The 16745-nt window shown below is 47.6% G+C and overlaps 1 protein-coding gene across 1 annotated transcript in view; it reads right to left on the bottom strand.

Annotated features, from left to right (window-relative positions):
* pdxdc1 (pyridoxal-dependent decarboxylase domain containing 1) overlaps positions 1 to 16745 on the bottom strand; it is a 68732-nt gene that overhangs the window by 6702 nt on the left and 45285 nt on the right. Inside the window, exons 18-19 of the mRNA XM_055651885.1 lie at positions 10286 to 10378; positions 8339 to 8435 (exon numbers count right to left, since the gene is read on the bottom strand). Coding sequence (XP_055507860.1) covers positions 8339 to 8435; positions 10286 to 10378 — 190 coding nt within the window. The remainder of the gene's footprint in view (positions 1 to 8338; positions 8436 to 10285; positions 10379 to 16745) is intronic.

Here is a 16745-nt window from a genome sequence, read left to right on the forward strand (position 1 = left end):
GGAGTCAGTCTCAGTCTGACTGAGTGAAATGAACAGGGTGAGCTGTATTGTCCAGGATGCTCCACAGTTACATTGGAGCCTCAATGTAATTCTCTTCCAAAACCTGATCTATTCCTCTCACGATCTTATACACCCTACGAAGATCACCCCTCATTCTCCTGTGCTCCATGGAATAGTCACAGCCTACTCAAGCTCTCCCTATAGCTCACACCCTCTAGTCCTGGTAAAATCCTCGTAAATTTTCTCTGTACCCTTTCTAGCTTGACAACATCTTGACAACAGTGCTCAGAACTGAACACAATACTCTAAATGCGGCCTCACCAATGTTTTATACATCTGCAACATGACCTCCCAACTTCTATACTCAATAAACTGGCTGATGGCCAATGTGCCAAAAGTCTTTATGACCACCAGATCTATCTGCGACTTCACCTTCAAGGAACCATGCACATGCACATCTAGATGCCTCTGTCCTACACTCCCCAGAGGCCCACCATTCACTGTGTAGGTCCTGCCCATATTAGACTTCCCAAAATGTAACACCTCACATATCCCTGCATTAAATTCTATCAACCATTCCTCAGCCCCTGATTCCACCTGGCCAATCGATCAAGATCCTGCTTCAATTTTTCACAACTATCATCACCATCTACACAATCACCCATTTTTGTATCTTCTGCAAACTTGTTAATGTTGCCATGTATGTTCTCATCCAAATCGTTGATGTAGATGGCAAACAGTAACAGGCCCAGCACCGAACCCTGAAGCACACCACACGTCATAGGCCTCCAGTCAGAGAAGCAACCTTCCGCCATTACCATCTACATCCTTCCATGAAGCCAATTTTCTATCCATTTCTATTTCTCCTTGGATGCCAGGCATACTAACCATCCAGAGCAGCCAACCATGCGGGACATCTGTCGAATGCTTTGCTGAAGTCCATATATCCAACTTCTACAGCTCTGCCCGCTTCGAGCTTTTTGGTCACGTCTTCAAAAAAACTCAGATTTGTGAGACACGACCTCCCATGTACAGAACCATGCTGACTATCCCTAATCAGCCCTTGTCCGTCTAAATGCCTGCATATCCTATCCCTCAGAAGACTCTCTAGTAACTTTCCGACTATAGATGTTAAGTTCACCGGCCTATTGTTGCCAGCATTTTCCCTGCAGCCCTTCTTGAATAGAGACACAACATTTGTCACCCTCTAGTCTTCCGGCATCTTTCCTGCATTTAAAGACGACTCGTAAATATCAACCAGAGCTCCTGCAATTTTCCCTATGGTTTCCCATAATGTCCTCGAATATATCTGGTCAGGCCCTGGAGATTTGTCTACCTTCATACACGATAGTACCTTTAGCACCTCTTTGAGCGTAACACTGATTGCTCTCAAGACACCTCCATTGACTGCCCCAAGTTCCTCCACCCTCCTGTCTTTCTCCTTGGTAAATACAGAGTAAAATTACTCATTGACAACCTTGCTCATCTCCTGTGGCTCCACACAGAGTTGATTCCTGAGGGGTCCGACTCTCTCTCTCTAGTTACCCCCTTATGTATTTATAAACTATCTTGGGACTGTCCTTAATGCTATCAGCCAGCGCTATCTCCTTGCCCCTTTTTTTGCCCTTCTGATTTCTTTTTTTACTTTGCTCCTTAGTTACCAAAACTTTTCCGGGGATACACTTGATCCCAGCTATCTATACATGTCCAATGTGCCCTTCTTATTCTTGACCAATGCCCCAATTTTGCTCGGCAGCCAAGCTTCCTTAAGTTTGCTTGTCTTGCCTTTCACTCAAAGAGGGATGTGAGCACACTTTTAAAAACATCCCACTTGGCTGATGTTCCTTTCCCCTCAAATATCCTGCTCCAATCAACATGAGCGAGACTTTCATGCCCTCAGAGTTGGCAGTACCCCAATTTAGCATTTTAACACCTGGGCCCTCTTTGTCCCTATCCATAACTATGTTGAACCTAATCGGACAGTGGTTACTGGTCCCAAAAGGTTCTTCCATGAACACTTCATTCACATTTGGCATGTTTACCTGCTGAGGGAGGTTGTGATTTGTGTTTGAAATCTCAAATCCTTGCTGAAAGTTAATTAGTATCCATAGTCCAATTTTGAATTCCTGATAATTATTTTAATGAAAACATAAGTAAGCCACTGGGCAGCACGGTGGCGCAGCGGTAGAGTTGCTGCTTTACAGTGCCAGAGACTCGGGTTCGATCGTGGCTACGCGTGCTTGTCTATGGAATTTGTACGTTCTCCCGGTGACCGAGTGAGTTTTCTCAGAGAACTTTGGTTTCCTCCCACACTCCAATAACGTACAGGTTTGTAGGTTAATTGGCTTGGTATAAATATAAAAATTGTCCCTGGTAGTGTGTGGGGATCGCTGGTTGGTGCAGAATCTGGGTTGGTTTCCGCGCTGTATCTCTAAAATAAACCAAACGACTTTAATTTCACGATAAAATCTAATTATTGATCTGTAAAGCTAACCAATTCAAACTTGAACAACAAGGTTCACAAGTGAATATTCCGTAAATTAGTTAAATATGGGCTCTTTCTGTAGATGACATGTGCATGTACCTTTAATATAGTTACCTCACCACTACTAACCACTCCCCATATCACAAGTATAATTACAACCTCCCCACCCACTGTCCTCTCTCTAGTCAGCGTGACAGACCACGTACAGCTAGTGCTCTCTGTAATGTAACAGTATGAATAAAAGAAGTAAAGCTACAGTGTGTTGAAACCACTTCTTTACATGGTGTCATACCCCTTACCCTTGCGCCTCCTGTCTATCGGTTGTTTATTTAGTTTTTGCCCCAGTTTCTTGTTCCCTCTCTATATTTCCTTGTTATGGCCATTTCCTGCCGCAAACCCGATGTGCTCGTTTTCGATTCAGACATTGCCCATCGATGGGATGTCTTTAGACCTGACTTCGACCACTATGTCACAATCGCTCATCCTGCCGCCACCCCTGCGGTCAAAGCTTCTCTGCTTCTCAACCTGGCTGGTCCCGATGCCCTGGAACGGTCCGACTTTTTCGTCTATGATGAGGGTGAATCTGCTCGGGACCCGGTATGTTTATTGGCTAAGTTTACTGCGATTTGCAACATTCCCTCTAACTGCATCTTAGAACGTTTTAAACTGTTCGGGCGGCGTCGGCACCCGCATGAATCTGCTGAGAACTATGTCGCTGTGCTGCGGCACCTGGCCAGGCGCTGCCGCCTTGACACTCTGACCCCCGAGGAACTGACCAGGGACATTCTGGTTTGTGGTCTACGCGATGAAAAGCTAAGGGCTGAACTTTTGCGCAAGCCCGACCTGTCCTTTAATGAGGCTATGCATGCTTGCCGTTTGGCCGAAGCTGTCACCTCGGCGGTGTCACCGGCTGATCACGACATTAACTATGCCAGCGTTACCAGCCGTCGGCGGAACATGACCCCGCCACGACCACCGGGGTCCGGCGCTGCTCCCGGGGGACGTACCCAGCGTAGGTGCCCCAATTGCAACTTTTCCACACATCAGTTCAATGTATGCCCTGCCTTGGGTAAAACATGCAACTACTGCAGGAAATTGAACCATTTTTCTGCTGCCTGCCGTTCCCGTAGGAAGCCTGTTGCTGCTCCAAGGCGTATGTTGAACAACTTGGAGCAAGCTGATAGTGAGCTCGGTTCCCAGTACCAGCCCTACGAACTCCCTGTGTCTGACTTGGGTTCCTCTCAGGGGGAGACCAGCATATTTTCTCTGTTGGATGCACCTGCTGTGATAACAGACCCTTCAGTTCGCGTAACTGTACACAACTCGACCTTCACCGCGAAGATTGATACCGGTGCCGTCGCAAATGTAATGTCTACAACTCTCTTCAGGAAGATAAGAACTAATGAGCCAGTCACTTCTGATCGCTCCACTTTACATGCGTACGGGGGAGGGGTGCTTGTTCCTGTGGGAAAGGCAACCCTGCACTGCAAGATACTGGAGACCACTCGGCCCCTCACTTTCTGTCTTCTCGATTCCAACTGCATTACCCTGTTGGGCATCCAAGCATGCCAGGACCTGGGCCTGGTCTCCTTCCACTGGGACATCCACAAGGTGCAGGCCCTAATGAACCCGTTGATCGAATATCCTGACCGCTTCGATGAAGAGCTGGGCGAGCTGTCCTGCAGCTACAAGATTGCTGTTGACCGCATGGTCGAGCCTGTGATCCGTGCACCACACCGTGTCTCCTTCGCCATGAAGGACAAAGTGGAATAAGCGCTGCACAGCATGGTACAAATGGGCATCCTAAAGGTGGTCAGCGAACCCACCCGGTGGGTCTCCACCATGGTTGTTGCCGCGAAAAAGGACAAAGGCGAAATACGCATTTGCATCAACCCCAAAGACCTGAACCTTGCCATCAAACGCCCACACTACCGCATGAGAACCGTGGAGGACGTCGCTGCGCAGGTTGGTCCGGCCACAATCTTTTCTGTCCTCGATGCCAAGAGCTCCTTCTGGCAGATACCGCCTGACGAGCAATCCTCCTACCTGACTACTTTCAGCACCCCCTTCGGCAGGTTTAGGTTCCTCCGGATGCCATTCGGAATCAACTCTGCCAGCGAGGTGTTCCAACGGACAATGGAGCAACTGTGTGCCATCATCATTGACGACATCCTGGTCTACGGTAAGGATGTCGCCGAGCACGACTTCAACCTCCGCCAAGTCCCAAACCGGGCCCGGAAGATCAACTTGAAACTAAACCCAAAGAAGTGCTGGTTCCGCGTCCCGGAGGTCACATATGTTGGACATGTATTCACAGCCTCGGGGCTGAAACCCGACCCGCAGAAAACGGCCGCCATCTCCGAGATGTCATCACCTACTGATGTGCCCAGCCTGCAACGTTTCCTGGGCATGGTTAATTACCTGGGGAAGTTTATCCCCGACCTCAGCGAGCTGAGCGCACCGCTGAGGGACTTAACAAAGCAGGACACGGCCTGGGCTTGGTTCCCTCAGCACCAGAAAGCTTTCGACATCCTCAAATCCAGGCTGATCAGTACCCCCACACTCAAATTGTTTGACCTGCAGCGTCCTATTATTGTCACCTGCGACGCCTCTCAGTTCGGGCTCGGTGCCGCTTGTCTACAGCTCCATGACAGCTTGCAGCTACCTGTGTCCTACGCGTCCCGCACCATGACCCCTGCAGAGCAGCGCTATGCTCAGATCGAAAAGGAGTTGCTGGCTGTGGTGTTTGCCTGCTCAAAGTTTAAGGACTACATTCTTGGTAACACTTTCACCGTTGAAACCGACCACCAGCCGCTTGTCACCATCCTTAACAAGCCGATCCATGTTGCCTCATCTCGACTGCAGCGCATGATGCTGCAACTCCAGCGTTTCACTTTCAAAATTGTCTATCGTCAGGGCAAAGACATGTTCGTGTCCTACACGCTTTCCCGCGCCCCGCTAACGTCCACCGATCGCCACCCCTATGAAATGTCCGACCTGATGGTGCTCAATGTGAATATTGTCCCTTTGCAGCAGATGCAGTCCCTGGTCCAGCACACTGCTGCTGATCCTGCCATGCAACAGCTTGCTGCCATCATCCAGCAGGGCTGGCCCGACCGTCCTTCCGCCTTGCCAGCTGGTGCCGTGCCCTACTTCCTGGTCCGTGATGAACTCGTGGTTGTGAAAGGACACAAGGTTGTTGTGCCTGCTGCGCTGCACGACCACTACTTTCAGGCCGCTCACCGCGGTCATCCTGGGGCCGAGGCCACATTGTCTCACGCCCAGAGCCAGTTCTACTGGCCTGGTATGGCTCAATACATCCGGTAGAGGGTCTCCTCGTGTTCTACCTGCAACAGTCTCGCCCCCCCCACCAACAGCGACAGCCGCTTCTGCAGCAGCCTGCCCCCGGACTGCGCTGGATGGCGGTACTGACATTTTCGAATGGCGAGGCAAACACTTCCTGGTCCTTGTCGACTCTTACTCCAACTGGTTCGAGGTTGACCAGCTGCACTCCCTCACCTCTTCGGCCGTTGTCGATAAGCTGCTCCTCCACTTCGCTACCTTCGGCTCCCCGGCAAGCCTGCAGTCGGACAACGGCAGCCAGTTCACCAGCTCCGAGTTTCGGGCTTTCGCGGCCAGCTGGAACTTCCGACACTTCACCAGCAGCCCTTAGTACCTGCAAAGCAACGGTCTGGCCGAGCGCGCCGTCCACAGTGCAAAGAACTTGCTGGAACAGTGTCGTCTGTCTCACTCCGATTTTTATCTTGCCCTCCTTAACCTTCGCAACATCTCCCGCGACCCTGCAATGGGCTCCCCTGCTCAGCGGCTCATGTCTCGCACCACCAGACTACCAATCCCGGTGGCCCAGCGCTCCCTCATTCCCTCCGTCCTCAAGCCCGCTGCTGTCCAGGAACGCATTGCCCTCAAGCACGATGTCCAGAAGCGCTCCCATGATAAATCCTGCCACCCCCTTCCGCGCCTTTTCCCCGGTCAGGTCGTCCGCATGCAATCCCCCTCCGGTCACCCCAGGCGAGCCACCATCATCGGCTCTGCTGATTCGCCTCGGTCCTATCTTGTCGACCATGCGGGAACCGTTTACCACCGATCCCGCCAACACTTGCGGCTCGTCAACGAGCCTCCACCACCTCCCGCGGACCCTTTTGCTCCCCCCGCTGCAGTCTCGGCCCCCGGCCGCTGCTCCGCCCGCCGCTCCTCGCATGCCTCGGTCTCTGCCCTCTCAACTCTATCAATCCGTTCCACCCCCGGCTCTTCCTCCCTCGCCAGCCCGCGCGCTGCCGGCTGCTGTGCCCGCATCCCCTCCTTCATCTCCGCCTACTCCATCCCCTCCCAGCTCCCCCGTTCCGGCTCGGCCGTCTGCACCGGTTCCACTTCTTCCTGCAGGGAGGGAAGATGGCGAGATGCGAACCCGGTCGGGACATGTCGTCAAGCCGCCTGTCCGTTATGGCGACTTTGCTTAACCGTTTATAGCGCATGAGACGTGGTCGCCCTGTAACTATCCTGTTGGTCTTTCATTTCTAAGGGGAAGGATGTAGATGACATGTGCATGTACCTTTAATATAGTTACCTCACCACTACTAACCACTCCCCATATCACAAGTATAATTACAACCTCCCCACCCACTGTCCTCTCTCTAGTCAGCGTGACAGACTACATACAGCTAGTGCTCTCTGTAATGTAACAGTATGAATAAAAGAAGTAAAGCTACAGTGTGTTGAAACAACTTCTTTACACTTTCTCACACCAATTTACTGCTTTAGACTTGCCTTGAGTGTGGATGTCGGAGATTGAGGCTGTAGACTTACTAATGGGCCTGTCCCACTTAGGCCATTTTTCAGGCGAGTGCTGGCGACTGTCAAGTTGCTGGCAGTCGCCTCAAAAACCAGCAACTGGAACGGCGACTGTCAGAGTGCCACACACACACACATCGCTTCCTTCACCAGCCTGTTATGCAGGCGGGGGGAGCACTGTCTAAGAGAAATTCACACGGAGCAACGCCAAGGTGATGCACACACACACCGCGAAGAACAAGAAGGTGGCGCTGTAATTAAGACAGCTAAAGCACAGTGTACAGTAAGTCCTTTAAAAGGGAGGAGGGGGAAGACAGAGGGGGGAGCAGGAGTGGAGACAACTTCTAAGAAGCCTGAGATAACCGACCAAACATTAACATTACCGGTCGGTTATCCTTGGTTCTGAAAACTACTGCTTGCGTTTTGTTTTCCCAATGAGCAAATGAAATTCACCGGTCAGCACCGGCTACAACCCACAAGAACCTTCGACCTCCTGGCGAACCACCTACGGCACGAAAATTCTCGCTACTCTCCATGGCGGCTTCGTTCTGGTTGCCGCTATTTTTTCAACATGTTGAAAAATTCACTACTTGTGAACATGTGGCGACTGCATAAGTCTTCTGCAATCGCCTAAAACGTCACCTAAGGCCCATAACACTTATGGGTCTTAGGAGATTTGTGAGCTGTGGAATTCTCTGCATCAGAGTGGTGGAGGCCGGTTTTCTGAATACTTTCAAGAGAGAGCTAGATAGGGCTCTTAAAGATAGCAGTCAGAGGATATGGGGAGAAGGCAGGAACGGGGTACTGATTGGAGATGATCAGCCATGATCACATTGAATGGCGGTACTGGCTCGAAGGCCGAATGGCCTACTCCTGCACCTATTGTCTACTGTATTTAGATTCAATGTTTAAGTGTTACAATATTTTATTCATTGAGACACAATGAGTAGAAAGCTTTAAATATACTTTTAAGACTAGAATAATATACCTATAAGACTAATATAATGGAAATATATTCACAGTGGAACAGAACTGATATCTCACCTCCTGAAAGATTGAATGATTTCCCTTTAACGGATCTCTGTACTGGAGACAGCCAGTTCAGCACTGAGCCAACTAGAGGAATCTGTCGCAGAACTCCCTTCAAAAGTAGAACATGAAGAATAGCCATAAATGCACAAAGATAAACAGTATTTTGCCTTGTGAACTTGGCCTGGTCCATTCCAATTTAAAACGTAAAAATTATTTTGCTGTCAGCAACTCTAATTGTAATTTAACTCTTACAAGACCAAGGTTTTGCATTTTGACAAGTAAAACCAGGGTAAAATGAACACAGTAAACGCTATGGCCCTGCATGCAGTTTGTTGTGGAACAGAGAAACCCAAGGGTACCTTGAAACAGATGGCACATGTAGATAGGGTGGTGAAAGTGGTGTTTGGCATGCATGCCTTCATTGATAGTGGTGGGACATCATAGAGATTACACTTGGTACACTGTGCACAGTTCTAGTTGCCCAGCTGTAGGAAACATTTCATTAAGCTGGAAAGGATGCAGAAAAATTTGCACGGCTATTACTGGGATAACTTGAGTTATAATAAGGCTGGATAGGTTGAGACTTTTTTCCCTGGAGCGTAGGAAGTTGAGCAGTGACCTAAGTGGCATGAAAATCATGAGTGAGGTAGATAAGGTGGATGGTCTGTCTTTCTTCCAAGAATACAGGAACATCTAAAACTAGGGAACGTAGATCTAAGGCAAGAGCGGAAACATTTTAAAGGAATCAGCAGGGTAGCTTTTTCTACACAGGGTGGTGGCAAAAGCTGCTGGAGTACCTAAGACCTTTGGCAGATACATGGGCTAAAATGTGTTGCAGGATATGAAACAAATGGTATAAACTCTGATATCTTAGTTGGCTTAGACAAGATAGGCTAATGAATCTGTTTCTGTGCTGTATGACTAACTAATAAGTAAATTGCCATTATTAATTCTCTTGATGCATTTAAAATGTAAATTCAGGTTAACTATCGTTACTAGCATTAAAAATGAACACGTTTTTACATTAAATTCTAATGTGCAGCAATAATGAATGGTTCTTCTCTGAGATGATGAAATTGTTTAATCATTATTCTGTCCTGTGACTAACATTTCTTGACCAAAAAGTAATTATTTTGAAGAATTACTTTTTGGCCAAGAGCAAATAGTCTTAACAATTCAGCTGAAATAATTCCAGACTAATGAACTATTTACAATAATGCTCTCACTGTGGATATTCTGATGCAGTCAGAGAACATTTTTAAACTTTCAAAAATTACATGCACAAGAAAAATGATGCACGAGTTGAAATTAATCTTGGTTGAATATTTGCTTTGGGGTGTGTAAAAATACACCTGAAGTTTATGGAAGCTGTGCTTATATTATGGATACCAGTTTCTATAAATAAAAATAATTTTTTGTGGCTCCTGAATTATATGGTTTGCTCCTCTGGAATGAGATGAGAGCAACATAAATTTATAGACTTATGGTGTTTAAATTTTAGGCCATTTAGGAGCACAATAGAAATGGGAAACAAAATCTTGTTTGAATTTGGGGCATGGTTCAGGAACTACACTTTGTATCTTGTAACAAAACCAGCCCAAGGTGATTTTTCCTGGGAGTCTTTTTGAAGATTTTAACCCAAATGATACAAACAAGTTCCATTATGTAAAAATACATACTTCTAAATAAAAGCATAATTCTGCATTGATACCAATTTTGTCTGTGTCCAATAAAAAATAGAAGATGTAGGAAACACTCAGGTGAAGCAGAATCTGTGGAGAACATGATTTTACAATGACACTTTCCTTACAAATGCTGCCTAATCTACTAGTATTTTCAGCTGTTTTTTTCTTTTTTTCCCCAACATTTGCAGAATTTTTCAAACAGTTGATAAAATTCCATATATTTAAATATGTCATCAAAATGTGGCACGTTTAAGCCAATAGTATGTGTACCTACCTCTTCAAGTAGTTTAGCTTCACTGGCCTTTTGCAGCTCCTGCTCTGCTTCAACAATTCCTTTTCGGACTATCTCAGTCATGTTCTCCAATAACTTCAAAATAAATAAAAGATGGGAGAATTATGGACATCAAATGTTCATATATTTATTTGCACCATTGGTTATCAGACACTTTAAATATGCTCACCCCACAGACTAATTCAACTAACTAAGAGAAAGCCACGGTCCAGACCAGAGTGAAAATGGAGTACAAAGAATCGATTTGTAACTATCACCAAGTAAACTTTCAAATTTCAAAATTATTTCATTGAAGTGGTACATTCGGACCACTTTACTTAGTATAGTTTATTGTCACGTGTACAGAGGCACAGTGAAAAGCCTTTGTTGTGTGCTAACCAGTCAGCAGAAAGACAAAACATGATTACAATCAAGCCATTCACAATGTACAGATACATGATCAGGGGAATAACGTGAATAATGTTTAGTGCAAGATAAAGCCAATAAAGTCCAATAGTTCGAGGGTCTCCAATGAGGTAGATAGTAGTTCAGGACTGCTCTCTGGACTCTCTTCGGGACTGGTTCAGTTGGCTGATAACAGCTGGGAAGAAACTGTCCCTGAATCTGGAGGTGCGTGCTTTCATATTTCTATACTTTTTACCTAATGGGAGAGGGGAGAAGAGGGCGCGGCCAGGGTGTGACTCGTCCTTGATCAAGTTGGTGGCCTTGCCGAGGCAGCAAAAGGTATAACTGAGTGTCCATACCCCGTAGCACTGCTCTCTCTCCCCATCCCCCCCACTCGCAACAAGGGCAGAGTCCCCCTAGTCCTCACCTTTCACCCCACTAGCCGGCACATACAACAAGTAATCCTCCATCAGTTTCGCCACCTCCAATGTGACCCTACCACTCGCCACATCTTCCCATCACCCCCCGTCTGCTTTCTGCAAAGAACGCTCCCTCCGTAACTCCCTTGTCAATTCCCTTCCCTCCCGCACCACCACCACCACTTTCCCTGGCAACCGCAAGTGATGCTACACTTGTCGCTTTACCTCCCCCCTCGACTCCATTCAAGGACCCAAGCTGTCGTTCCAGGTGCAACAGAGGTTCACCTGCACCTCCTCCAACCTCATCTATGGCATCCGCTGCTTTAGATGTCAGCAGATCTATATCGGTGAGACCAAGCGGAGGCTTGACGATCGTTTCGCCGAACACCTCCGCTCGGTCCGCAATAACCAACCTGACCTCCCAGTGGCTCAGCACTTCAACTCCCCCTCCCATTCCGTATCCGACCTCTGTCCTGGGCCTCCTCCATGGCCAGGGTGAGCACCACCGGAAATTGGAGGAACAGCACCTCATATTCCACTTGAGCAGTCTGCTTCCCGGTGGCCTGAACAGTGAATTCTCCCAATTCCGTTAGCCCTTGCTGTCTCCTCCCATTCCTAGCTCTGCCTCAGCCCTCGGGCTCCTCCTCCTTCTTTTTCCTTTCTTCTCCCTTCACCCCCCTCCCCCCCTCCCCCTCCATCAGTCTGAAGAAGGGGTTCGGCCCGAAAAAGTTGCCTATTTCCTTCGCTCCATAGATGCTGCTGCACCCGCTGAGTTTCTCCAGCACTTTTGTCTACCTGAGGTATAACTGAGGTTGGTTTGTGTGATGGTCTGGGCTGCGTCCACAATTCTCTGCGATTTCATGTGGTCTCGGATGGAGCTGTTCCCAAAACATGCTGTGACGCATCCTGATAAAATGCTTTCTACAGTGCATCTGAAGAAGTTGGTGAGTTGTTGGGGTTATGCCGAACTTCCTCAGCCTTCAAAGGAAAGTAGAGGCGTTGGTGGGCTTTCTTGGCCATTGCCTCAATATGGGAGGTCCAGAAGTTGTTGGTGATATTGACTCCTAGGAATTTGAAGTTTCCAACCATCTCTACTTTGGCACCGTCAATGCAAACTGGGGTGGGTGTATTGTTTCGTTTCCTCAAGTCGATCACGATCTCCTTTGTCTTCCTGACATTGAAGGAAAGGTTGTTGTCTCAACACCAGGACATGAGGTTCTCAATCTCCTTCCTGTACTCCGTCTCATCATTATTTGATATCCGACCACAATGGTGGTGTCGTCTGCGAATTTGTAAATTGAATTAGATTTGTACATGGCTATACAGTCGTGGGTGTATAAGGCGTAAAGGGGCTGTCCCACGGTGGCGACCTAATCCGAGAGTTCAGAAGAGTTTGCCCTTGACTCATACTCGCATGGTCGACACAAGGTCCTTGTAACTCTCCTTCATGCTCGAGAGTAGTCCCCACGTACTTGAGGCTTCAGCTAGGTCGCGAAGTGCTTTTCAACATGTTGAAAAAAGCCCGCGAGCAAAAAAAGGTCGCCATGAAAAAAAAAAAAAAAAAAGGTTTAGTCGAAGTAGGTCGGCATGTTATTCGTAGGTAATCAAATGTAGTCGTAGATAGACTTCAACATAGTCGAAGGAGATCGAAGGAGGTTGTCTTCACTCTCCACTATTCAGTGTCCAATTTTCCCGAAGTTAGTCGAAGCTAGTATTCAACATAGTCGAAGGAGGTCTTGTACATGGTCGAAGGAGGTCTTCAACATGACACTTTTTTACAAACTCTCCTGAACTCTTCTAAACTCGCCAATTAGGTTGCCGCAGTGGGACAGCCCCTTAAAGAAGGCAGCTGAGAACGCAGCCCTGCGAAGCACCAGTGTTGAGGAATATCTTAGAGGATGATTTGTCCCCTATCCTCACTGATTGGGGTATTTTGGTCAGAAAGTCGAGGATCCAGTTGCAGAGATGAGTGCTGACACCAAGTCCCGTGCGTTTGGTGATAAGCTTGGATGGTGTAATGGTATTAAAGGCTGGGCTGTAGCCTATGATTGGGAGTCTGACGTAGGTGTTTTTCTTATCCAGGTGTTCTAGGGATGAATATAGGGCCAGGGAGATGGAATCATCCGTGAACCTGTTGTGGCAGTAGGCGAACTGCAGTGGGTCGCTGCTTGGTTGACTTTAATGCGTTTCACAAGCAGCCTCTCAAGGCATTTCATGATGGTGCATGTCAAGGCCAGTGGATGGTCGTTGTTTAGGCATGAGGTCTTGCTTTTAGTTTAGTTTAGAGCTACAGCTTGGAAACAGGCCCTTCAGCCCACCGGGTCCATGCCGACCAGCATTCCCCGCACATTAACACTATTCTACACCCACTAGGAACATTTTTTTTACATTTACCAAGCCAATTAACCTACAAACCTGTATGTCTTTGGAGCATGAGAGGAAACCAAACGTCTTGGATTAATGGGTTGGGGGTGTGACCGACGTCGCAGCGGCCTCTGCAGTCCTTCTGCCTTTTTTTATTTTATTGTCCTGTAGAGTGTAAAGTTTGTGGTGGGGTTTTGACTGTGTATGTGTGGGGGTCGGGGGATGGGTGGGGGAAACTTTTAAATCTTTTCCCTGCACGGAGACCCGACCTTTTCTCTGTCGGGTCTCCGTTGCCGTTGGGGCTTAGCACCGTGGAGCGGCCTCCAACCGGAACGACAGCTCGAGTCACGGAGCCTGTGGAGCTGCGGACCTACCATCGTAGAGCTGGCCAGTTTCGGAATGAGGAGAGCTGCGCTGGCGCGCTGCTGCGACCCGACTACGGTGGATGGTGACACCGGGAGCTTGCGGGTCCCCGGTGGGAGACTGCTTCATGGAGCACCGGCAACGGCGACTTCTCCCACCCGAATTGCGGGATTGAGAGTGACCTGGAGCGGGGCCTTACATCGCCCGGCGCAGCTTTAAATGGTGGCGGACTTGCTAGCGCCTGCCAGGGGCTCCAACATCAAGACCCGGGGCAGGGCCTTACATCGCCCGGTGCGGCTTCAAATGGCTGCGGACTTGCTGGCGCCTGCCGGGGGCTCCAATATCAAGACCCGGGGCAGGGCCTTACATCGCCCGACGCGGCTTCAAATGGCTGCGGACTTGCTAGCGCCTGCTGGAGGCTTTGACTTTGATTTCGGGAGAGGAATGGAGAGCAGGGGAGAGACAAGACTTTGCCTTCCATCACAGTGAGGAGGAGATTCACTGTGATGGATGTTTGTGTAAATTGTGTTGGTGTGTGTCTTGGTTCTTTTCTTGTATGGCTGCAGAAACCAAATTTCGTTTGAACTTCATGTGAGGTTCAAATGACAAATAAACGGTATTGCATGGTATTGTAAAACCCACGCAGGGAGAATGTACAAACTCCGTACAGACAGCACCCATAGTAGAGGTCGAACCCGACTCTCCGGCGCTCCATTCGCTGTAAGGTAGCAACTCTATCACTGTGCCACCTTATCTTTGGCACCAGGATGATGGTGGTCTTCTTGAAGCAGATGGGTACATCAGAACGGCATTAGGAGAGGTTAAAGATGTCCGTGAATACTCCTGATGGCTGCTCGGCGCTGCTTCTAAGACGCAGCCAGGAACTTCGTCTCGGCCAGTTGTCTTCCGTGGGTTCATCCTCAGGATGGCCGATTTAACTTCTGCAACATTGACCCTGTGAAGAGGCACACATGAGTCTGAAAGGATGGGTGTCATCACCCTGTTGGCCTTCTGCTCAAAGCTAGTAGAAAGCATTCAGTTCATCAGGTAGGGTCGCACTATCACCAATGATGTTGTCTAACATCATTTTGCAGCCTGTTATCGTATTTGGACCATGCCACATTCTTCATTTGGCTGAGTGATTATACTGGGAAGTTTAGTGGCTTGATGGCTTTGTGGAGATCATAGCAGGCCTTCTTGTAGGATTGTTTAACTTGTATGCAATGGACCTGGCCTTCAACTGTAAATATATCTTGTGGTTCATCCATGGTTCCCGGTTGGGGAACACTCGGATTGTCTTTGTCAGAGCACAGAATTCCAGAATTCCTGAATATGGACGAGTCCACTGACTCAAAACAGTCACATAGGATGTCACCCGTGTTCGTTGACCGGCATTTAACAACTCTCTGTACTGGATCCTCCAGTTTCGATTTTAGTTTGTTGGCAGGGAGCAGAAGCACGGCTAGGTGATCAGATTTCCCGAAATGTGGCCGAGGGACAGTGCAGTACGTGTTTTCTATTGACGTGTAACAGTGGTCGAGGGTGTTCTGGCCTCTTGGTGGGACACGAGACATGCTGGTAATACTTTGGTAGTATGATACTGCTGCCCTTCTCCCAGTAAGGTTAGCTTGCTTTGAATCCCGCAGCAGCACCGGCTGCATTGTCAGTTGACAACCTATAATATGGGCTTGTGTAGGAAAGAACTGCAGATGCTGGTTTAAATGGACACAAAATGCTGGTCAGCAGGCTGTCTGATAGTGGAACTCCTGATTGAAATTCAGAGCAAGCTTTATATCCGCATGGGGCGGGATGTAGACTGCCGTCAGGATCTATACATGCAAAACTCCTTAATTTGAAACAATGATTAAGAGATTCAGAATCCAAATCTGTTTTCCCAATGATACTGCTGATCCCTTCTGCACAGTACTTTAACCCTTTCTTGTTAGCCTCTATTGGCTTTGACTCCCAGTATCCCGCAGCAGCACACGGAGTGCATTGTCAGTTGATTGCTGGTCAGCAGTGTTACTATAATATGTCATAATTGTAAAGTGTGATGTTTATTCTTGTGTAGGAAAGAACTGCAGATGCTGGTTTAGACCAAAGGTAGACACAAAATGCTGGAGTAACTCAGCAGGACAGGCAGCATCTCTGGAGAGAAGGAATGGGTGACATCACCTGATTGAAACGTCACCCATTCCTTCCCTCCAGAGATGCTGCCTGTCCTGCTGAGTTACTCCAGCATTTTGTGTTTACCGTTGATATTTATTCTTTGTGGATAACTTATCAATCTTTCAGGACAGACAAGCTGCAGTGAGAAGATTAATAGGAAATTGGCTAACGTGTTCCCTCGTCACTGTGGCTAGATTTGATCAGTTTTTGCTTTATTGTAACACTACCGTATTGTAATTGTAAAGAGCATGCGCTTAAAGAGGAATTGTAAAGAGGGTGTATTATATACAAATAATTCACCAAGATCATAATGCATTAAGTTAATACATTGAACTTGAAGAAGACATTGGACACAAGAAATTAATTATTTAACACATTGTAGAAAATTCTCTCTCAAGGAGCAGTGATTCCTTGGAACTTAAAAAAAAATGGTGGAAGCAGAATCTTTGAATATTTTTTTAAGAAAGCGTAGTTAGATTCATAAGAAGCATGCAAGCGAAAAGTTACAGGGATAGACAGTTTAGGTCCACAATCAGACCAGCCATGATTTGCTGTACTAGTCCTAATGCAGATGTTTGGTATTACAATCCAAACTATTTCTTAAGGTCATTCATGAGAAACTCATTTTATTGTTTCTAAGCCATTTAGAAAAATAAAATATTTGTCTTCACAACATAAAGAGAGCTGTTCACATTTTCCAATTCCAAACAGTTCCCACTTCAAGTCAGAAAGCTGGATGCATT

This window comes from Leucoraja erinacea, chromosome 20 (genome assembly GCF_028641065.1).
Source record: "Leucoraja erinacea ecotype New England chromosome 20, Leri_hhj_1, whole genome shotgun sequence".
NCBI classification, from domain to species: Eukaryota; Metazoa; Chordata; class Chondrichthyes; order Rajiformes; family Rajidae; genus Leucoraja; species Leucoraja erinaceus.